General features: G+C 42.1%; 1 protein-coding gene and 1 long non-coding RNA gene across 3 annotated transcripts in view; one reads left to right on the top strand and one right to left on the bottom strand.

Annotated features, from left to right (window-relative positions):
• The window catches only part of SOAT1 (sterol O-acyltransferase 1), a 55,931-nt gene extending 33,057 nt beyond the window's left edge, over positions 1-22,874 (top strand). For both annotated transcript variants that reach the window (XM_075936852.2, XM_075936853.2), the window contains exons 4-16: positions 4,354-4,502; positions 4,590-4,649; positions 5,494-5,601; positions 8,419-8,701; positions 10,688-10,766; positions 11,643-11,724; positions 12,460-12,505; positions 14,128-14,257; positions 15,142-15,239; positions 15,869-15,967; positions 17,959-18,094; positions 19,526-19,671; positions 21,395-22,874. In XM_075936852.2, the coding sequence (XP_075792967.1) occupies positions 4,354-4,502; positions 4,590-4,649; positions 5,494-5,601; positions 8,419-8,701; positions 10,688-10,766; positions 11,643-11,724; positions 12,460-12,505; positions 14,128-14,257; positions 15,142-15,239; positions 15,869-15,967; positions 17,959-18,094; positions 19,526-19,671; positions 21,395-21,451 (1,473 nt within the window). In that variant the 3' untranslated portion in view covers positions 21,452-22,874. The remainder of the gene's footprint in view (positions 1-4,353; positions 4,503-4,589; positions 4,650-5,493; positions 5,602-8,418; positions 8,702-10,687; positions 10,767-11,642; positions 11,725-12,459; positions 12,506-14,127; positions 14,258-15,141; positions 15,240-15,868; positions 15,968-17,958; positions 18,095-19,525; positions 19,672-21,394) is intronic.
• On the bottom strand, positions 9,808-21,616 carry LOC142830622 (uncharacterized). The gene is made up of 2 exons (XR_012906045.2): positions 21,479-21,616; positions 9,808-9,995 (listed from the first exon to the last, which is right to left on the bottom strand). It is a non-coding gene; the product is annotated as an uncharacterized LOC142830622 (long non-coding RNA).
• Positions 22,875-23,207: the final 333 nt, after the last annotated feature.

The following is a 23,207-nucleotide window of genomic DNA, read 5'->3' as shown; positions in this document are numbered from 1 at the left end:
TGAGTCATAACTTGAACTCTGCTTGTTTGTTCCACCACCTTAGTTTTTTAACTCCTTCACTTTTGGACCCATAGCAGCATTCCATTGGAATGTGAGCACAGTGTGCTCCCTAGAGCACTGGCCTGGCTAAACCTAGCTTGTTCCATTTCCCTCTTGTTCTCTCTGGAACACTGATGCCTAATCAGGAATTGCATCTGAAGGAGCAGCAAGGAACTCCTGATGTCCCACTTACAGATTCAGACAGTAGGGGAGGGACATAGGACTCCTCTATACTGCACTTACACACATTTTATTTTTCACTTCATGGTTTCTTTGCTTTCAGTAGATTTGAAAGATCTTGTGTAAATGTAAATAACCAATAATGGCAAAGGTATATTGATATATAATTGAGAAATAAATATAACTTGTCTGCATTCCAACATGTGGCAGGCACATGACCATCCTGGTATTAAATCCACCTGAAATGGACCGTTGCATTCTACAGGGACTGAAGATTTAGCCTGATGCAGGAAATTGTTCTCAACTTGTCACCTCAACTTGCCATCTCTCCAGCATGCTTAAAGGGCCAACAGACCTTATTGCAAGTACTCTCACTGCCAGTTAGACCTGGTTCAAACAGATGCCCACCCCAGCTGACTAGATGACCTTTCAGGAAGAAGATGGAAAGATCCTTGTATCTTTCCTAAACCAGTTAAGGGGCAAGGAGGTATAGGGGATTGAAGCAGTGTCAGAGATTGTGGGAACTCAGAAGAGCCTCAGCACTGGAATTCCCATAGTCTCAGCACTGGAATTCCCATAGTCTCCTTGCACTCCCCTGAACTAATGAGCTGGCTGGCCCTAGGGCAGGGGTCTCCAACCTTTTAAAGCACGAGATCACTTTTTGAATTTAAGTGCAATCCAGGATCTACCTCAAACCCAAATACCCTTGCCCCGCCTCCTTTGTGCTCCTTCTTCCCTGCTCTCTGCATCTTTCCTCCCTCCCCCATCCTCCCTCACTTTCACCAGGCAGGGACAGTGGTTGGGCTGCAGGCTCTGGTCTTGGATTAAGGGATTTGGAGTGTGAGAGGGGCTCTGCGCTGACCTTGGGGCAGGCAGTTGGAGTGCCAGAGGGGGTTCTAGGTGCAGGCTCTGAAAGGGTTCAGGGTTGCTCCGGACTAGGGCAGGAGCCTGGATGCAGGAGGGGGTTCATGACTAGGGTAGGGTTTTAGGATGTGGGCTCCAACAGGGCCCTGCTTATCTCAGGTGGCTCCTGGATGGTGGGGGCAGCGGGGCTAAGGCAGGCTCACCCCTGTCTTGGCCCCGCACCACTCCCAAAGGCAGCCAGCAAACTCCCTCCCAAGTCCTGTTGTGCCCCCTGCCCTGCTCTGTGGAAATAGGATACAGGGTGAGAGGGAGGGCATCCTGACATCAGCTCCCTTCTCTCCCTTCTCTGCTCTGTTCAGCAAGCAAGTAGCTCCCGGGGGTGGAGGGAGGCAGCTCCAAGGCAAATGGTGAGAGATGTGCAGCAGTGGGGAGAGGGGCAGCTGAAGCGCTGGCATTTGATAGCCTCTTGGCCAAACCAGTCAGGTTCACCTGTCGGAGGCTCCAAGATCTACCGGTAGGCGACCACTGCCTTTAGGGAAATTGGCCAAATTCCCTCTTTCCAGCTCATTGCTAAGTTGAGGCAGAAAGAGAGGGGCAGAGCTACACATTCACTATTTGGGTGCACTGGGTGGTGCTTCCCAGCATTTTTGTATGGAGAGAGAAGTTCTTTCCCTTTCATTATGGGGATCCAGAAGGAACATGCTGAGAACTCAGGGTATGTGTCTGGTTTCCTGTTGCAAAGCTTTTCTAATATCTGCCTTGCGACCCATGAGGCAGACTTGGGAGAAACCGCTATTGCAAGACCAACTACCTAGACTCCTCCTTTCCTTGTCCCTAGTGACATTAGTAGATCATATAAGTGTGTGGGAGGAGGTTGGGCAATATGAGAGGGCAGTCCTTGGGGCATAAGGAGTGATATCCTAATGCACCTGGCCTTTGGAGCTGACACACCTATCTGGTACTGTGCCAGGGTAAATTTCATTTGACTTTGGTAACCCTCATGAGGATTCTTTCCTTATCGTCCATCCTTTGCTTCTTGGGGAATAGAGAAGGTGATATAGTCTATTTTAATACCGTGAAATTTGGAAAGGGCTATTCCTGCCTTCTGTTACAGCAGGAATCCCATAGCAACTACTACTCTTATAGCTTCAGTTCTGGTATCTTGCTTTAGCATTCTGGTATCAACACTAGTCTCAGCTATAATCCCTGCTTGACTAAATCCTCTTCTCACCCTCTGCTTTTAAAAAGACAAATCCAGATATCCTTTGCTAAATATTAAAAGCCCCCTTTTTTTAGTGAATGAGTGGAAGCAATTTCCAAGGCCAGAAAGAAACTTTGAGGAAATGTCTCAGTGCTGGAGAAATGTATTTGTTCCCAGGGTGGCTAGTGAGCAAATATTTTCAGTAAGCTAAACATTAACAGTTGCAATTTGTTTTGAGCAGAGCAGTGGAAAGATCTCTCTGTGGAGAGAAGGCTTACTCTCTCTTCAAGAAACATGCAGCACTATCATTCTGCTTGTTGGTTTATTTTAAAGCATCTTCATTTTCATACAATCACATCTCGACTCTTCATAACTGAACTAATCTTAAGCTCAGTGTTCACTTAAATTGACTGGTTTTATTTTCCTTCTCATTATTCCTTACTAGTATCTAGGAATGCATCTCCCTAGATATGTGTTACTTTGGTAAAAATTATCCCAAAAAGGAAGATACAGTGTACCCCTTTTCTGCTTTAGGATTGCTTATTACAGTAGTATTTCATGCCTTGTCTAATTTGTCATCTTTTCTTAGAATCCATAGAAAAATGGAAATGTATCCGAGGCAGCAGCAACTCCCCCCTGCTGCCCTGCTCCTACGGAGCTGGCTACCACCCCATGCTATGGGTTCTGATATAAAGTCAGCATAACGGGGTGGCAGCTGACTCCCCGGAAGCAGGGCAGGAACCTGCATGTAACAGTCCACGGTGACAGATAAGTCCAGGCTTATCGGTTAACTATGCAAATGGTTAACTCGTTACAACTCTGTTCTTAAGGACCTGACCAGTCTTATGATTCTATGTTCTAATGGCATACCCAGTCAGCTCTGTCCTTTTGACAGTACAGTGCTAGCATCTTGGCCTAGCAAGCCAGAATACTTTAACTGGAAATGATAAGTATCAAAGAAATATAAGTGGCATAATTTTTTCACAATCAAATCAAAGGGCTTATCCTTGCAAGGTGTGAAAAACCCTTAGTTCCTATTGAATCTCATGGAAATTGGAGGGCTCAGTATTGGGAATCCTCCCAGAGGCACTGCTTTCTTTAGTTTTTGTTTCATCTATCACATTTTCACATGTTTTCCTGTCATTACAGCCATGCAGAAAACTGCCTCTAGCCAAACAAGGGCAGTCACACAGGTGTGAATTCATGTCTTCCTCCCCCCCTCCCCTTCATTTTGGGAGGGTGTAAAATTTGAAGACTAGATGGAACTATTTTGTTATGTGAGAAATCAGTATGTGACTTCTTAATGTCTCAAACAGGTGGTTAAATATAAAAACTATGGAAGCAAAAGGCATAGTATAACATGGACACCCTAGTGTTACACTGTATATACCCATTCTGACACTCTTGTCTTTAAATATGATACCCTTGAACCTCTGTACTGTGGGTCTGTAATCTGGGAACATCCATAGTTTGGAGGAGGAAGCTGCTGTTCCCCTCCCCCCTAGCTGGGAGAAGATCAGCACAGTATCATGCTTCCCCTGGGACTTTTCTCCTTTGTTCCCATAAGTGGCAGGGGGTAGTGCCTAGAAGGGGCATGGAGCCATGTGTGCCCCTAGGAGTGGAGTGCAAGGTAAGCACCCCACCTCCATATCTCTCACTCCCTGGCCCAGCAAAATCTTTACTCTGGCATACCTTGTTTCCCAGGATTGCTGGATTAAAGAGGTTTAAGGGTGTAACACTGTATGAATACAGGGCTTTTTTTCTAGGAGGTTTCATTGAACTTGGTTCCAGATCTTACAAGAGATCCATGCCACTCCAAATTTTTACTTTTTACCTTCTTTAGTCAGAATATCAGTAACTTTCTTCTGCATCGTATCAAAGAAAAAGTGAATAACCATTATTCAAAGCCCTATGTGGACAGGTTCAGTAAGCCTCTGACTTTACCTTGGTTTTTCTTTGGTTAGCACAATTCATGGTAGTGTTTCATAGCTCAACCTTTTTAGCTAATGCTAGTGACATGAAAAGACCCTTGAAGGTTTTAACGTCTTGCTCTGTTTCCACTTTATTAGCAGTTGAAGCCGGCATTCATGAAGGAGGTGGACAGTCACTTTACAGAGTTTGTGAACAGTTTCATAGCAAAGTCCGTGTTTCTGGAATCCTCCACAGCAACATCCATTTTCCCAGCTACCTGCTCAGAGAAAGACTTGCACAAAACCAAGTAAGCTGGTCCCTAGGTGAAGTTAAATTTCCTGCAACCTTCCTGTCTTAAAATTTTTGTCTTTAATATTCTCCTCCCTCTTCACAGGGGCTTGAGAGCACCTCCAGAACATGGAAAGGTCTTTACTGCTAGGAGGTCCCTCTTGGAGTGAGTACAGAATTGCACTTGTTGTTTCTAAAGCAAAGAGGCTAAAGGGGCTTCGCTTGGCTGCCCCTATGTATATTTACTTTGGGACATCTCCTCCTTTATTGTAGTTGAGCCCTTTCTTTCTATCTCCATTTCCTGTTGAATATTTTATAGAGTCACAAGATGCAAATGTCCCTCGAGTTTTATATCTAAGAAAATTGCACCTTGTATCTTTCCCTAAAATAATAGTTTTCTGAATCTACAGAGTGATGTTGCTTACTTGCCTGACTTTTCCCCAATATATAGTGGGTTCTGAAAATCTTTTCCCTTATTCCCTTGTCCACATATTCTAGAAAAATGGAGATAGCAGGACGCAGCCATATCACAACACTTGTAGGATCCCCAAATTCAAATTCCTTTTGGTAGAAACTGTTTATTGCTTGTATTAGTTGCTTTTAAGGGGCCTGTCTCAGTTGTTAAATGATAATAGTCTCCTTTTGGATTCCTATGCAAGTAATTTAATCTTGTGATTAATTTCCTTGTGTAAAAATAAAGTTGAAGATTACCTATCTCACATGCAAAAAAGAACTTTGGGACAGTGCTATATGAAAATCTAGTGTCTTATTCACAAGCAGTAACTAATTCACATACTACCCTAATTCACATACTCTTTCTGATTGAGAGTGAGGCATGGAGTAGGGGCTTAGTCATGTAGCAAGTCAGAACTATTTTCTAGCTCTCTTGTCTCCCATTTGTGCTGAACTTGTTGGGGCAGATTTTTCATAGAAAGATAAAAAGAACAGTAGACAAGAGTATGCTCTCTCTATGTGTGCTAATGACATTGCTCTTTGGACCCCTTCCCCAGTGAGCTGTTTGAAGTGAACCACATCCGGACAATCTACCACATGTTCATCGCTGTCCTCATCCTCTTCATTCTCAGCACACTTGTAGTAGACTATATTGATGAAGGAAGGTAAGAGAACCATGTTGAAAGGGAAAAAGCTCATTAACATTGAAAATTGATCATTTAAAATTAGTGACACACAACGTTACAAAATGGGGGGGGAACTCCTACTCCCAAGTATAGTGCTGTTTGGACTCGTAACTTGTAAATAGACTAACTTTTAAAAACAGCGGTCGAATGTACATACTAGACAGACAGGGGGATCACAAAAAGCATGGGGAGATGAGACAACATTGCTCACTGTGGCTCAAATGCTTTGGGAATATATCCTAGAAATATGATATCTAATGGAATTGGGCTAGAAGCATGCGGTTCTCAAGAACTCCACATAAAGGTGGAAATGGATTATTTTCATTGTTCTCAGAGCAACCAGAAGTAAGGACTGAATGGTGGCGATTCTTCTTTTATGTTAAGTGAAAGTGTTATGCCTGTAGAAAGCACACAGGATCTTTTTCAGGGGAAAAGGCAATATGCCATGCTTCACTGGCTAGGCAAGATTGACTGAGTGAGGCATCGGGATCTATCTATTATGAGTGAGGCTCGGCTTGCAGGACTCAACCTAGAGTTTAATGGCAAAAGCCCCCCATTTTATATATGTAAATTTTCATTTGAGTCTGAGTACTTCAGTATCATGCTTCAATCATTTATCCTTAAAAGGTGTTAATCTCAAGATTTCCCACAGTTTATTCTTTGATGGTTATTGTCAGGCTTCCCATTGTTATCTCTTGTTTGTGTCTTACTCTTTTTTTTTTTTTGGGGGGGGGGGGAGAGTCTACCTATCTTTAGGGTTTTGTTAATTCTGCTAATTTAATTCAGCCTCAGCACCATGGCTGCTTCCTGATTATCTTCAAATTTCCCTCTTCTTTTTGATCATCTGGACATTTATGATGACCTTCATACTTACAGACATCCTCCACTCACACGAAACAATTTTGCAGTTTTCAGATGAGATTAGAGTTTAGAAGGGATTATATAGTTACTGAAGGAATAACAAACTTTATTCCTTCAAGAGGCACAACTTAATTTGTAATGCTAAAAAGAAGCAGGACCTTACAGCAAACATTCCCTATTCATGAGAGACAGAGTGAAATAGAAGCATACAAAGCTTATAAGCAAATCATATATGATTTGTTACTATCATTATACTTGTATTCTTATACCAACACTAAAATACTACATTTTGGCTGAAAAGAGGACAGTATAGGCTATTTTGAGAGAGGTCAATTACTTTGACAGTCTTCTGTCCTGCAGCAGTAATACACTATACTAAACCTGCTTCTGAAGGACTCTGTTATTGCTAAATAGATATAAATTAAGTTGTTCTAAAGAACCTTGAAAATCCTGGAACAGACTCAGTTGTGACTGCATTCGATGCTTTTAGCCAGTACTGAATATGCTTGACAGAGACAGTCTTCCTCTGACTTTTTGACTCTATTGCTTAAATTGTAGTTGTTTTGGCAGCTATCCCTGGAGATTACAAGTTAAACTATGTGTTTATCTTACTGATAAGACAACTTCTTTGTTTTTCATTATTAGAACAAGTTATGATATGATTTGATGTTAATGTTTTTTTTCATCTATGAGAGCTGACACACATAGTTCTGGAAGAATGTAAACTGGCAGCAACCAGGGTTTCCAAACGGAAGCTTAGCGTTGTTTTTCAGTTAAAATTATATGGGCAGTAGGGAAAGAACTGGATGGATCTATATTGGAGACTTGTCTTTCATACAGAGAAACAGATGGTCTGTAGCAATTTGTCATAATAGTATCTGCAGTAATGTCTTTTTTACATTCTTCTCAAATAGATCAGGTAATGTCTCGGTATAGTTTGTAATCCTAATATGAATCTGGATAGGAATGAACAAATTTTAAGCTTTTGTGTGTTTGTGGTATATGTACCTGAGCGCCCATCCTGAGCCAGCAGAATTTTAAATCTATAGGATGAAGGCCCTTCTAGCATAGAAATCTAAAATGTCTTGGACTAGAGTCTAGAGGGGGGAAAAACGTGAAGGACCAGTTACAATATTCACATGTGCAGATTTGAATGGTTTCTTCATGATTTTAAACCTAACCAATTATATTCTATAGCAAATCTACTTGGAAATTAATTCTACTTGTTAAAGTAGACTTAAATGCTAGATTTTTCAAGGTATCTAGAGGGATTTTCAAAGGCACCTCCATATACAACTATTAAAATCTAAAATCAGTAGCTATTAAATGGTACTCTTGAAAATCCCCACTAGGTGCCTATCTGCATCTTTAGGTACCTAAATACCTTAAAAATCTGATCCTAAATATCTTTAAAAATCTTTAAAAGTCTGAAATCCTGTTTGTGCACAGAGTAAGTACAGCCGTAGAGGTATCAATATAAACTTTTCTCACTTCCCAATAAATGTCTCCTCCCTGTTTGAGGGACCCACCCTAGCAGTGAGAGAAGCTGTCTCCAGGTCTCAGCCTGGTACTGATCTTAATAAAGTATTTAAAAAGATGCTTACCATAAAGTGCATAAGCTCATCTCTGCTCAGCAAAATACTTAAGCATACGCTACCTTAAACATGCACTTAACTCCCATATGACTTCAGACTAAGCATGTGCTTGCATATGTTGCTGAATCAGACCTTAGCGTTGCCCACAACAGTGAGCGTGGTTTGGTTTTGATTAGTGCACTTCTCCATTTAGAAACTGCACTGAGATCACTCACCAGCTGTTGTCTGCTAATGTCCCTTTCTATGGTTACAGCAGAACTGAGTTTGAAGATTTAATAAAAAGAGATTGTGAACACCATATGCCACTAACCTGGCTATGTTTCATATCTGTTTCTTTTAGGTTGGTGCTTGAATTTGATCTTTTAGTCTTCGCTTTTGGCAAGTTTCCTGTTGTTATTTCCACCTGGCTCTGCATGTTTTTGTCCACATTCATTTTACCCTATGGCCTCTTCCTGCAGTGGGCCCAAGGCCACTGCTGTTCCTCCCACCGGAAAATCCGTGCCTTCTTCTTCGGGACTCTCTTCATGCTCTTCCAAACCATCGGGCTTGGGTTTGGACCAACGTACGTTGCTGTGTCGTATGCTCTGCCCCCAGCCTCTCGGTTCATTATTATACTTGAACAGGTGAGTCCCTGCATGGTGACTTTAGATACAGGACAATAAATGGCTTTGATGCCAGAGTGAAAATTTGTCTGGGAAAAATCTTCCTGAAACTCCCTTCTTAAAGTTATAGTAGTGCCTGTCTCCTATGCAAAGACAGTCACAGTTTGTAACTAATAAACCTCATCATTCTGGGCAGCCATTTCTGATTTAAAATATTTTCTGGTTTATTCACAGGCTTTCAATAAATGTACCCTTTTACAGATTTATCAATGTCAACTCTCTTAATCAGATACAATTGCATGAGACTACTGCATCTATATTTTTAAAATATCAGATGTTTGTAGACTGGATGTACCCATGTGTCTGCTAGAAGTAAAAAGTGGAAATATTTGAAATATTATCAATTCCCAGTATTGGCTGTCTTTTGAATAAAAGTAAACATTGAAGGCCATTTGACTGCTGTCTGTGATGTAAATTAGTTAAATAGTCACGCAACAGATAAGGCGCAATACCCATAAAAAGGGCAAAACAAATCTGTGTAATTTCTAAAGCTTTAATTTTGGGCTGTATTTCAACCTTGCACTCCTTTTACTTGCTGCTCTGTTGAAGAGTGCATAAATATGCTCCAAAATGGGAGGGAGAGGTTTGAATGGTTTCACTCTAAAATAGCCATTCACCTTCTTGGTGTTTGTTTCTTCTAATACTTAGTTCTAAATTCAAGCATTTGTTTGTTTGTTTGTTTTTGGGGGGGGGAGGGAGTTTGTGTGCCTTGTGAATCTAAATGCAGACTGCTCATATCCTCTTGTAAGACGATCTGTGGTATATAAAATATATGGCCATATTGATCCAAACAGCAAACGGTTTAATGTAGTAAATGCTGCTTCTGTGGCTCAAATGTTGCATAAGATTTATTTCTTTGTAATACTCTATTACTCTAATCTGTACTATATCACAGTCTTTCAGCTGTATCCCATATAGGAAGGTGGTAACAGAACAGCTCCATATTGAGAGAGCTAATCTTGACTAGATTAAGTATAATTAAAATTAGACCAATTCTAGCTTTTAAAGGGGTCAGATGAGAGAGGTGTGTACAACTACACTGTAACCCAGAAACAGCTCTTAGTTACTAAGTTAGACATGAGTTGATTACTGTATATTTACTTTTTGTGTTCAACGGTCCTGATGGCTGCAGTTCTAGAAACAGTTGTTACTGTGGGCATCTCAAAAGAAGATTCACCAGCACTCAGGGAGCAAGTTTGAGGATCATTAACTGCCAAGCAATTATCAAAATCTTCAGAGGGGTAGCTGAGTTAGTCTGTACAGGATAAATGTAAAAAAACAACAAATAGTTTGGTAGCACTTTAAAGACTAACAAAACATGTAGATGGTATCATGAGCTTTCGTGGGCACAGCCCACTTCTTCAGATGACTTATCAGTTCTTCAGAGGAAATTGTGGGCGGGGGGAATAGGCGCTAAAAAAAGGGAATTGTAGAGCAGCTTATGTGCTGGTGCCAGCTTGCTTCAACTCCTACATGGTATTTTTGTTTCTCAATTAAAAAATGGAGCCATGTTTAGATAAGACTTATTCTAGATGAACATCAATAATTCCAGTGCTGAGAACAGCTGGAGTTTCCAGGTAATGTGATTCATTGCTTTAGTCTAGATGGTGTTTGGTTACTCGGATTTCTATATACTTGCACATGGACATAGGCTCATTTTAATTTCCAACTAAATTTATAACACATTTTTGGATTTTTTTGGGTGTGAGGAAAAAGGCAGTAGTTACCGCTACTATTAGCACTCTTGCCCTTTCTGGTACTCTTAGCGTGTTCAGTTGAGAGATGAACCTGTAGGGGGAACAGCACATACCTTTTAAAAGGATCAAGTGAAAAGAGACTAGTACACCGAAAGCATTACCCAGATGTATTACTGCCCAGCTGGAGTGGGGAGGGTGAGGAAGTTGAATTGTTGAAAAATAGGATCCTTGACACACTCTCATTTTACAGGTTCGTCTAATTATGAAGGCTTATTCATTCATTAGGGAGAACATTCCTCGAGTTGTATCTTCAGCCAAGGAGAAGTCAAGTGAGTAACATACCCTTTTTCCACTTGATCTTTATGGATAAGTTGTTTTACTTTTTGCTCTCTGATTCTTTCTCTTTCTCTAGAGGTGAATTCAGTCCTGGGGGAATTCTATAACTTAACTATGTCTCCAGACTTCCCCCAGGACTATGAAAGTCACCCCATATACTTACGGTCAACCCAAGTCTTCTGTGCACCACTTAATATTCAGATGTAAGTGGGTCTTTAATGTGGCTGCAGAGGCACATGGGCTTTGTGGTGGCCCTCTGCCTAAAAGTGAATTCCACCCAGAGTGACTAAGTACAAAGAAGTGGAATTGGAAATGGTTTTAGAGAGACAGTAAGTTAACCAAGACATCGCTGGTTTTTCTACTTGCAGTCCTGGTGGTCTTGCTACCAATAGGACATCCCTGAGAAATGGTAGAGGAGGCTGGGTGTAATGCTTCAGTCCAAAGGACTGCCCCTCTAAGAAGGCAGAAACCCATCTAGAACTGCACAATAGTGTAGGCATGGAATAAGAGCCCAGGTGTGGGTGTTGGTCTACTAACATTCTGGCCCTGAGGTACGCATGGTACCAGTAATCATGACACAATGGCAGTAACTAGAAATACCGCTGTGTGTAATAACAACATTGTCCACTGAGTGGCTGCATTGGTTTCTCTGAACTACATGTCCCAAGCAGAATACCTGCTTAATTACTAATGTTTCCCTGTGGTTTTTTTCCTGGAAATCTGAGGAGAATTCTGCTTTCTTTACCAAAGACTCCAGGGTAATGACTAGAGAGGAGGCTTGTGTAAAGTATGCAGAATGCTAGTGAGGGAAGCACAGAGCCTTCAGTATGTTGAATGCATTACTACCAAATGCTTTTTTGCTCTTTCAGGCACCATTCCAGTTCCCCAAGTTACCCAGTATCTGTATTTCCTCTTTGCTCCCACTCTCATCTACAGGGACAACTATCCCAGGTAATATCAACACTGATATCTGTATGTAGTATTCAAAAACTCTGAGCTAATGTTTAATGCCTCTGAGGTGGAAACTACCCTCACACAACTGAAGGCACAGAGAGATAAGATGAGTTTCTGCATGCGAGCTGCTGGCAGGGCTAGAAATAGTTCCCCAATGACTTCCCTTCTGCTAACCATTCACTAAGTATTTTAGAAGTTTAAAAAAAAAACTGTTTAGAACTAAACCTAGAAATGAAACAACCAGACGCTCAGTGTCTTTAGGAAGAAAGGAAACTTTGAAGACTAATGTCTTAGATAGACAGATACTCAAAATTCGATACATAATATGGAGTTGCTACACAGTTCCATCTCTTGAATTTGAGAAGAACCTAAAGGTTCAAATACACGTACGCGTTCTCAAACTTTCATAGTATGGGCCCCACTTCAGTGACACTGGTCATCTCTCCTCCCATTCATACTATCTCCTTATGTGATTGGATAATATGTCCAGGGCAATTTCATACATAAAAAATAATATCTTTGGCTGTCTTAATGCAGTTTACCAGCTGGCAATAAGAGGAGCCATATGAACTTTCTATAGAGCATCAGTATTTCACAGGCTAAACTTCTGATTTAAACAAAGGGTTCTGTACTCCAGGGTTGGGATGGTTACAGAATGTAATCCTACTGGGTGAGATTCTGGCTGCCTGAAAGGAAGCATTTGTTGTAACATTGTGCTCTTTCTCTTTGTAGGAATCCCACAATAAGATGGGGTTATGTAGCTACAAAGTTTGCACAGGTGAGTTTAGTTTTAATCATATTAACACCTGTCCCTCTGATAGTCTGGGAATTCTCTAGAATTGCCATACGCTTCCTGCTTGACGCGTCAGCTTACTGTGAATTATTTAGCAAGGAGTTTCACTAGAAAAATACAGAAGCTCTTCTTACGATGGAACAAAAGAAAACTATCTCTGATCCCTGCTGCTATTCATATTTCGTACCCCAAAATATTTTGTCAGATACTCGTCTAATGCTTTAAGAAAAATACATTTATACTATTTGCTTCCTTTAGTAAGTTGATGCCATATTTTATCCACCTGCTGACAAAATCCTGAATAAATTCCAATTAGAAACTGGTTTTTCCTTAGCTTTAATTCATGACCCTTGACTTTTATATTGATACACAGTGCAATAGAAACACCAGTTAGCATTTTACCAATATACTGTGGATACTGAAGAAGGGCTAACTGCCTTGCAAAACAAAGCTGATCTGAATCTTTACCTTAGTTGCGAACCACACCCTTTTTGAAAAGGTTTGTGTACTACATCAGCGCTTCAGACAGAAACTCAAGTGCTAGTATATCTCTCTTCTAAGATCACCAGCTCTGTTTTGAACACTTCAGGTTTTGACATTTCAAGCCAGGCTTTTGGGTGCTTATCTGAACATTTAATCTTTGTTACTTGTTTTATCATTTTAATGGCCATACTTTGTCCAAGTAAATAACCTTTAGTTAATTATTTCAAACTGAGATTGATGCAGGGGACACTTACACGTCTCTAAAAATAGCATTGATAAAGATTTTGTGAGTTTGGGAAGGTGGTGACAAGAAACTGCTTCCTTTGCCTGTGTGCTTCCTGAGTCTTACATAATGTCTTCCTGTAATCTAAAGAAACTTCCAGGTCAAGTTGGAACTTCAGTGTGGTCAGACCTGGAGTTCTGCCATTTCACAAGAAATCCTTCTTTCTGTCTAATGGCACTAACAAGACCCAGCTCCCTCTTTCCTGGGCTGTGGAAGGAAAGGGGTGGTGGCAAAATGTGTACTTTAGTTATGGCAGCTGATGTGCATTTATAAAGGGCCTTAGGTGAGCTGAAAGGCAATTGCAAAACATGTCAGGATATTCATCCAGTCAAATTACTGTATTGACAGAAACTGTCTTAAAACTTGAGTGGGGGCTTGATAAACCAAAAACGGGGTTTTTACGGGTCTTATTACAATATATAATGTGTACTCAGATATGTCTATTTTGGTTAGATCCAAATTGTCAGTTTTCTCACCTGTGTTTTGGGTGGCAGCATAAAACTACGCAGCAGCAGCAGCATCTCACACTATATTGGAACTACTCACAACTGCCACATTAGTGAGGGGACTTGGAGAAATGTATAAAGCTACTCTGGTAGAACAGCAACAATGTATTGATTTCCCATACCAGCAATCTGGGAACAGTGCTTCAACATTCACTGAAAACAATTAGAATGTTGTTGGAGTTTTATGAAATACAGTTGAATGTTGTCTCTAATCCAAAAAGTTAGTTGTAGGAAGTTGAGGCTGGGGCCATCTCTTCCTCTTGGTGGGAAGTGCTGTGTTACAGTTACTTGTGTGTTAATTTTTCTTATGGAGTATGACTGCTCTTGTGCTACAGGTAATTGGTTCACTTTTTTATGCCTACTACATCTTTGTGCGACTCTGCATCCCTCCATTTCGGAACATAAGTCAGGAACCCTTCAATCTGCGAGGTCTGGTCCTCTGCATTTTCAATTCCATCTTGCCAGGTGAGACCCAGGTGTCTGTTATAACCTTCATCTTTCTCAGAAGGATTCAGCTTATAAAAGGAGGGTTCGGAGTCAAACTCCTGCCCACAGGATTTATGAGAGATGAGTGGTTTCTTATTGGGGGTGGGGGGAGTTGGTCATTACAGCATACATGGCTGACCTGCAATTAGGGATGTGAACGACTAGTCAACTATCCAATAATTGACACACTAGTTGACTAGATGCTTCCCCCTCTTCCCCCCTTGCTGCCTCTATAAGAAAGAAACAGCAGGGTGTGGGGGGGGGGGGGAATGAGGGTGTGCTTCAAAGTGGCGGCATTGCGTGGAGCCCAGGGCCAGACCTTGAGCTCCATGTGGCGCTGCCACCTTGAAATGCTGCATGCAGCCTAGGGCCAGATGGGAACTTCCCCACTGACCCTAAACTTCATGTGGCACTGCCACTTTGAAATGCCACAAGGAGCAAGGGGTCAGCTGACTCTTCGATAAGCCAATTAATCTAAATTTAACATCCCTACCTGTAATGCACTTATCCTGTGATAACTAAAAGGATAACTTGCTGTTCTTAAATCAGATGAGGGATCTTGTGAAAGCTCAGCAATGAGGTATAGCTGAGGGCATGAAAGATTCAAACAGAACTTAAATTTTAATTCTGGCTCCTTTGACAACAGTCTCTGCAGTATAGAGCAGCTTATGTGTGTACTGTGTGGTTATATTACTTTTAAAAAGATACTTTTCGATTGATTAATGCAAAATCTGGTTCCTTCAGTTAAATCAGTTTGCAGCAGATAGCTTGATTGCTTTATTTATATATCCTTGATCATAGACTAGGATATTAACAGATATTGTAAAATGAATGAGGATTTTTCTTTTGTTCTGTATCCCCAGGTGTTCTGATTCTCTTCTTGGTCTTTTTTGCATTCCTTCACTGCTGGCTTAATGCATTTGCTGAGATGCTGCGCTTTGCAGACAGAATGTTTTACAAGGTAACAAGGTCTTTCTTCTGCAATGTCTATACTGAGCTGTAGAGAACAATAACATCTATCTTTATCAACCCAAAATAACATTATTTTAGTTTTCTGAAGTTCCTAGAATTGCTTAATTGCTTTTTCCTGTTGAAATAGGACAGGAAAGGAAAAGAACTTTAGAAACTCTGCTGCATGAGGCATCTGAGCAGCAGGAAGTTCCTTCTCCAAAGTCCCTCTAGATTCGGATTCAGGCATCCCAGTGAAGCATGTGCAGGAAGCTTGACATGCCAGTCTCTGCGTTATATGTTTTGAGAGTAAACAGGACTTCAGTCACCAGAGCTGTCAAATCTTTTCATTAGCACTACAATCACTTAAGTTTTTCCTTCTGTTTTACTATTGCAGTTCCAGAGAACTCAGTTAATTGAGTAGCTGTGTCATACCCCTGAAAGATAAAGATGCAATAAATGCCATAACCTGTAAAATCTTGCAATGCAACTTATTAAATTATTTGGGATGATACATTGTGTGGTTAGAACAACTAGTCTGCTCAAATATTTATGAACTTAGTTTTCAAACAAGAGTCCATAGAAGGCCTGTCACTAACTCCAGCTATGTGCTGTCTTCTCCCCTTTAATTGTGTGTTTCAGGATTGGTGGAATTCCACATCATATGCAAACTATTACCGAACTTGGAATGTGGTAGTACATGACTGGCTGTATTACTACGCTTACAGGGACTTCTTGTGGGTGAGCAGCAACCAGACTTGGTCCTTGTTTTTTACCTCTTTCTAGCTCTAATACATATATAAACAATAAACAAAAAAGTAAGGGCAGGGTGGTGTAATTGGGGAGCTAACATTATTTCTTGTGAGAAAATAAGTAGTGTGCATTGCCAAAATCCTTATTGGCTTTGGAAGGTCACCAATGTGGAGAAGCGCTCTGTAATGGCGCTCATCCAGCAAAGTTATTTTTGCAAGTATGCAGAAATAGCTGAAGAGGCTGACAGAGGAGGAAAATATGGTGAAGTGTGAATTTAGTAGTAGTGTAGCAATGGAATCCATATTAGAACGTCTTAAATTGCTTTGAACAAATGAATGTCCAGTAAAAGCTCCTCCATAATTCTATGGCAGTTTTACAGACGCCGATGTTCCGTCCTATAGAGGTGCAAAAAGACCTTGCTTTTTGATGGACTCTTTTTGTAGTTCGCTGACAAACCGATATGTTGACCTTAAAGGGGGAGATCAGTTTTCCCTGCAGGGTGAGAAGGGAGACTTGGATTAAAAATTTAACTGTAGCCTGATGGTGAAGCATGGCTTCATGGTGCATTCGGGGATGTGAATGACCAAATGGGAAACCACTTATATATGTTAGCAGTACCATTGAGTTTACTGGCCTACTCACATGCATAAAGTGCAGGAGTGGTCCCTAATGTAATGCTTTAATGAAAGGTGTAACAACTGAATCTAATAGTATGTTGGTTCATAGAACTATTATATTCTGGCAGGTAGTATGTGGTTTTAATAGATTAGCCTTAGTGTGTGTGGGTTTTTAAATATATTTCATGTGCATTCTCAGGAACTGAGAAGCGGAGTAGAAGTCCCCCAAAGAAATTCCTTAATTCTAAGAAATCTCTATGTGTACAGGCAGTCCCCGGGTTACGTACAAGATAAGGACTATAGGTTTGTTCTTAAGTTGAATTTGTATGTAAGTTGGAACTGGCTCCAGAGTCAGCTGCTGCCACTGAAACTGACCAGGGGCTGACTACAGGAAGCCGGAGGCAGAGTTGCTCTGCCCCCAGCTTCCTGGAATCAGCCTGATCAGTTTCAACAGCTGCTGAATCTGGAGCCTGGGACAGAACAGCTGGGGCGCTGCCCGGTAGGTTCCCACAGGACCAACCCCGCAGCACCCCAGCTGCTCTACCCAAGGCGTCCCGCAACAAAAGCCTGGTCTGCTGGGCGGGGGGGCGCACTAGCTGCGCCCCCTCTCCCCCAAGCAGACCAGGGAGACCCGAGCAAAGTCGCACAGGTGGAGGGACCCCCCTGCCCATGCGGCTTTGCTCCTGTCTCCCTGGGTGCTGGGGGGAGTCCCCCCCAGCAGACCAGGGAGACCCGAGCAAAGCCGCACAGGCGGAGGGACCCCGCCGCCCGTGTGGCTTTGCTCCTTTGCCCCCGAGCAAAGCTTCACAGGCGGCGGGATGCTGCCTGGGCAGCTTTGCTCGGGTGTCCCTGGTCTGCTGGGGGGGTCCGGCGGCTTTGCTGGACCCCCCCAGCAGACCAGGGGGACAGGAGCAAAGCCGCCCAGGCGGCGGGGGTCCCGCTGCTTGGGCAGCTTTGCTCCCGGGCAAACGAGCAAAGCCGCCCAGGTGGCGGCTTTGCTCTGGTGTCCCTGGTCTGCTGGGGGGGTCCAGCGTCTTTGCTGGACCCCCCCCAGCAGACCAGGGAGACCGGAAGAAGCTTTTATCGCCCCTGAGGACACGGGTGGCGACCCACCGCCCGTGAGCTCCCGGGGCGAGAAAAGCCCCATTCGTAAGTCGGGGACTGCCTGTATAGCATTCTAAATCCACAGTTCCTCATGCATAGCAGGGACAGACACTAACTAGATGATTTAAAAATGGTTTTAAATTGTATGAACTTCTAGCGTAAAAAAATAAAGTATAACAAAAGAACTAGCTTATCAGCTCTATATTTAATATCCTTCTCTCCTCCCACCCCCCCACCCCCTTTTCTTCCCATCACCAGTTCTTTGGTAAGAAGTTCAAAGCTGCTGCTATGCTGTCTGTCTTTGCTGTCTCAGCTGCCGTACATGAGTATGTCCTAGGAGTCTGCTTTGGTTATTTCTATCCAGTCCTCTTCTGCCTCTTCATGTGCTTTGGAAGTAAGTAACAAGAAATACATAATCTAAAAAGAAATGCAGCCGTGGTAAAGCCCAGAAACTAAAACGGTGATCAGATTCTGTTGGGCTAGTTGAGTGGTTTTCAAACTACAGGTCATGACCTGGTACTGGGTCGTGGAATGTCACTCACTGGATCGCCTTGTTGCAGGGTGATAAGGTGACCAGTGGGGGTGCTCAGGCTAGGTTACCTGCCTGTCCTGGCACTGCAGACTGTGCTGTGCCCTAAAAGCAACCAGTAACACGCCCAGCTCTTAGGTGGGGTGGGAGAGAGTGCACAGAGCTTGACTTGCTGTTGGCTGCGTCTGGGGTGCAGCATGGTTTGTGGTGACAGGAGAGGCAAGAAACCTGCCTTCACATCCCCGCTGCAATGCTAACCAGGACCCACTCAGGGTAAGCCCCTTCTGCCACAGTCCTGACAGCCCCTAAGCTGGAGCCCCCTCTTACACCTCAAAGCTCTCATCTTCAGCCCTACTCTGGAGCCCACACTCTAGTCAAATTATGCTAGGTCGTGGGCATCAATGATTTTCTTCAACTAGTTCATGAGAAAATGAAAACCACTGCGCTAGTTGGTCGTCAGACACTTTCAGAAATATTTCCTGTAGAAGAGTTCTGTCTGGAGAACCAAATCCTGTAAACATGTGCATCCTAGAAGTCCCATTGAAGGAGGCAAGGAATAGAAGGACAAGAGAAGTTGTATTGCTCTACAACTAACCATATACATACTCCCATGCAAATAAAATATATCAAGTTAATCTATATAAAATGGGCAGTGAACTTGTAACATAACTTTCCCTTTTAGCCAGCCGCACCAGGATGAGTTACCACACTTCTGCCAACTAGCCAAAATAAAAGCCATAGTATGTGGGAGTAGTAATTTTTGTCTTGCTACAGTGACTCACCTGCATAGGTGTAACCTTCCAGCATTGTGTTGGACTGACACTGTATGAGACCATGAATGCAAACTTATTTACTCTGTGAGTGATGATTGCTATGGGGCAGGCTTGGTGCAAATGGATACTATGCACAGCTGCTGCCCTCTCCCAACTCTGTCAGCACGCTTCATTCCTGTACTGTAGCACACCTACCACTCCAGTTCTAAGCGAGGCTGCCAGATGGACTTGGGTGTGGGCCAACTTCCTGGTAGTCTTGTTAGGGGACAAGTCTGCAATATGATGCATATCACTTGTGAAATAAGGTAATGAGCAAGTTTTCATGTGCTGTATCGATTTTGTTTTTTTCCCGTAATGTGCCATCAACACAATGGAGACAGGGAAAGCAGATCAATGATAAAACTAACTTAGCAGTAACTGAAAAAGAATTCAAGAGACTCATTGTCTCTTGATGTGTGTGAAATCCTGAGCTTGCAGGTGTCTTGAATAGCACGTCTTGATGACTTTCTATTTCTTCTTCTAGTGGTTTTCAACTTCATTCTTAATGACCGTCGAAAAGGGCCCATTTGGAATGTGATTATGTGGACCTCTCTCTTTCTGGGCCAAGGTGTCATCATTTGCCTTTATAGCCAGGAGTGGTATGCACATCAGTATTGCCCCTTGAAAAATGTGAGTGATTAACCTTTGATTCTGGAATAACAAAGTGTAAAGTTAGTGAGAAGGGACAAACCTGGTTTGGGTAAAGGACAAGAGATTAGTGTGAGTCCGTCATATGGGGAAAAGGGTGAGAAATTGTAATATGGGACAGAAGAATGGTGATGGACTGATATGATATGATCTGGAAAATGGGTACTGATGATGTAAAGAAGTTGATTTCTATTTAGTTCTTACTGTTTTAAAACTTATGACTTGAGCTCAATAACAAATTCCAGACTAGTACAACATTTGAGAGAGAACTCATAGAAGATTACAGATCTCTGAGATAATCTTGGAGAAAGGCTGATGCCAACAGAAATTTAGAGAAAGCAGGGAAGCTCTCTGGCTAACAAACACAAGGATCTAGTATTTTACTAACCTTTATTCATTTTCCCCCACTTCATCCCACTCCCACTCTTTTTGAGTTTTACTTTGTAGGATTGCTTTTTTTTAAAGGAAGTCTAAACAATGCAGTTTATTTCGCATCAACTGTCAATTTTCAAGTAGTGGGCTTGCACCCTCTAAACCAACTCAGAGCACTTTGAATCCATTCAGGCAATATGTACTATTATTACAGTGCTGAGGAGACCGCATGTGCAGGCTCCAGGATGAGGAGGAAACAGTGTTGGTTTTATATTTTTGTTCTTTTGCATTGGTAGGGTCTATAGGGAATTTCCTCTTGCCTTCAGCAGTGGCAATTGTAAAGTAGGGAAAATAGGAACATGATTCTAAAGCCAGACAGACAACTTCACTACTAAACACAAACCCTTCAGTGTCCAAGTTGTCTTGATAGCTCAACCTGCCCTGCATGGCACTTTGAAAAGGCATTTAACCCTATTCAGCAAGGATTTACCTGAGGCACATTCCAGCTAGACTCAGAACTAAAGGTCCCGTTTTCTTTATTACAAATATGTTCTCTGCAGTTTATATATTCATTTCCAGTAGAAGTAGCGGTCACCCAGAACTGAGTCCTGGCATAAAATTATCAGCTACTATCATACATCATGCAATAGTCATAGACTACATGCTTATGTTCATCTTAAAAAATGTCTGGCTCCGCTGTGCTGCTGTCAGTCAGTAGTTTCTATGACAACCAGACATTAGATTGTGTGGTGTTCATGGCTTTTTTTTTTTCCTGGAAGAGGAATGAACAGAAGGGGTTTCTTGCAGAGCTGTCCTTACCCATATGCAGAATACGCAGCAACATAGGGCACCTGAAAATTTGGGGCACCACTGGGTCTTAATGTCCACCCATCTGCCTCTTTCTGCCCCGTTCTGTGGCTCTGCTTCCTTCAGAGAGGATCTAGTTAACTTGAAAATGAAAGTCTGCCAGAATACCTATTAGCAGTACACTGGGCCTGTGAAAGAGCCATTCAAGTGGTGATGAAGACATTTAACAGGCATTTGCCACCTCCAGTATATACTGTCAGTTTCTGAATTTGTTGTGTGTGTTCTACAGAACCTTAGTTTAAAATTTACTTTTAAATATTTCATTAGTTTGTTGCTGAAGATTATACAAATTATCACTCCCCCTCCTCGGTGCCATTGGGCGTAGGGGCACCAGTTTAATAGTACTGCACAGGGCCTCATGAATCCTAAGGACATCTCTGGTTACTTGACTTCTGTAGACAGCATAATAATGTTCACCACCATATGTCCATCACTAACATGCTGCCTCTCTTCTGTTGTCTTTTAGCCCACATTCCTGGATTATGTGAAACCACGTTCCTGGGACTGTCATATTCAGATTTAAAACTGATAAACTCAGCTTTCATCTTACCTTCCATATCTGAAGATCAGCCTGTGCTCTCCAAAGGACAGGGACCAATGACATAATTCACTTCAGATCTTTTTTTAAGGGAAGTTGTGCCTCCTGATTATTGGAGATAAACTGTTTTTGTAACTTTACTGAGGCAGTCCAGTTGAAGTGGACTGCAGCAGGCTTCCATGTAGCTCTCATTGTACACAGCTACACTCATGCAGTTCCATGTCATCATGAAACACTGAGATGAAGGTGATGTCCATTGGAATTTTGCTCATTCCAGCAGTGCTTTGTATTTGATACTCTTCATCCAGACAGTAGATGGTCTGGTCAGACTAGGTAGAGCTCAGCAGTAGCTTCTGTCCTTCAGTTGTTTCCTCCTTCAGTAACTGGAGACATAGAATTTGTATGCTCTTTGGAACCTTCCATGTTGCTATGGCAGTGTTATGTGACAGAGCAACATGTCGTAGCCAAAGTATTGGTGAATGTCTTTCTAGGTCCTCTTTCTTTCAACAGACAATACGTAGGGGTTGAAAATGGGCTGGGGAAGGTTAATTTTTTAAGGCTGAAGACTTTCTTTCTGTGATTGCAATGAATGGGCAGTTGCCACTGGCTATATGAAGATATTTGCTATACTCAAAAATAGGGCATTGAGCGTATACATTCTTAAACAAAAACCTTTGTTACACTAAAAGCTTAAATTGGTCTCTGAATCACAAGAGCCTGACCTCTTTGGCTGTTAGGATTCCAGCTACAGTTCTTATGCCCGTAGGCTTTTTCTTTTGTGCTCTAAAGCTCATGTGACTGTGAACAGTAGAAGCTTGCTGTTTCTGACGACAACTCTCCCTGTAGTTCCTAAACTAATTAACCTTAAAGGATGCAAAACTGTGCCAAATTTAAATTGAAACTTATTACTGTGCATGTGCACTCACACATATGTTGGTACACGCTGAGTATTATGGAACAGTATGATGAAATCCCATTGATTTCAGTGGGACTTAATGTATTCTCATTCAGATGGCTCCACTGTATACAATACCTATTTATCTTGCCATATGTTGACAAGATTTTCCATAATGGCTTCTTGACACAGAAGAAGTTGGAAATAAAGGAATGAATCAAAGGCCTCCCTCCCCCCCACTCTAAATCACCACTTTTACAATGGATAGCCTCATATCCCTTGGATTCTTGCATCAAAAATATACAGAGTGAGGAAAAGTTCATGCTCTGATGCTTTGGGAGGAACGCTTGTGCTGCTACAAGAAGAAACTCTAATACGTGGATATTCAAACTAGGAATATTCCCTTTACCACAGCAGGGCTGTGTCTACACTGGCCCCTTTTTCGAAAGGGGCATGCTAATTTTCAACTTCAGAATAGGGAAATCCGCGGGGGATTTAAATATCCCCCGCGGGATTTAAATAAAGATGTCCGCCGCTTTTTTCCGGCTTATAGATAAGCCGGAAAAAAGCGTCTAGACTGGCCCGATCCTCCGGAATAAAGCCCTATTCCGGAGGATCTCTTCAAAGTAGGAATAAGAGATCCTCCGGAATAGGGCTTTATTCCGGAGGATCGGGCCAGTCTAGACGCTTTTTTCCGGCTTATCTATAAGCTGGAAAAAAGCGGCGGACACCTTTATTTAAATCCCGTGGGGGATATTTAAATCCCCCGCAGATTTCCCTATTCTGAAGTTGAAAATTAGCATGCCCCTTTCGAAAAAGGGGCCAGTGTAGATACAGCCCAGTTGT

The sequence above is a fragment of the Pelodiscus sinensis genome, chromosome 9 (genome assembly GCF_052426305.1).
Source record: "Pelodiscus sinensis isolate ZL-2025 chromosome 9, ASM5242630v1, whole genome shotgun sequence".
Lineage (NCBI taxonomy): Eukaryota > Metazoa > Chordata > Testudines > Trionychidae > Pelodiscus > Pelodiscus sinensis.
The sequence above is the reverse complement of the archived record's forward strand: the minus strand, read 5'-3'. Positions and strand labels throughout refer to the sequence as shown.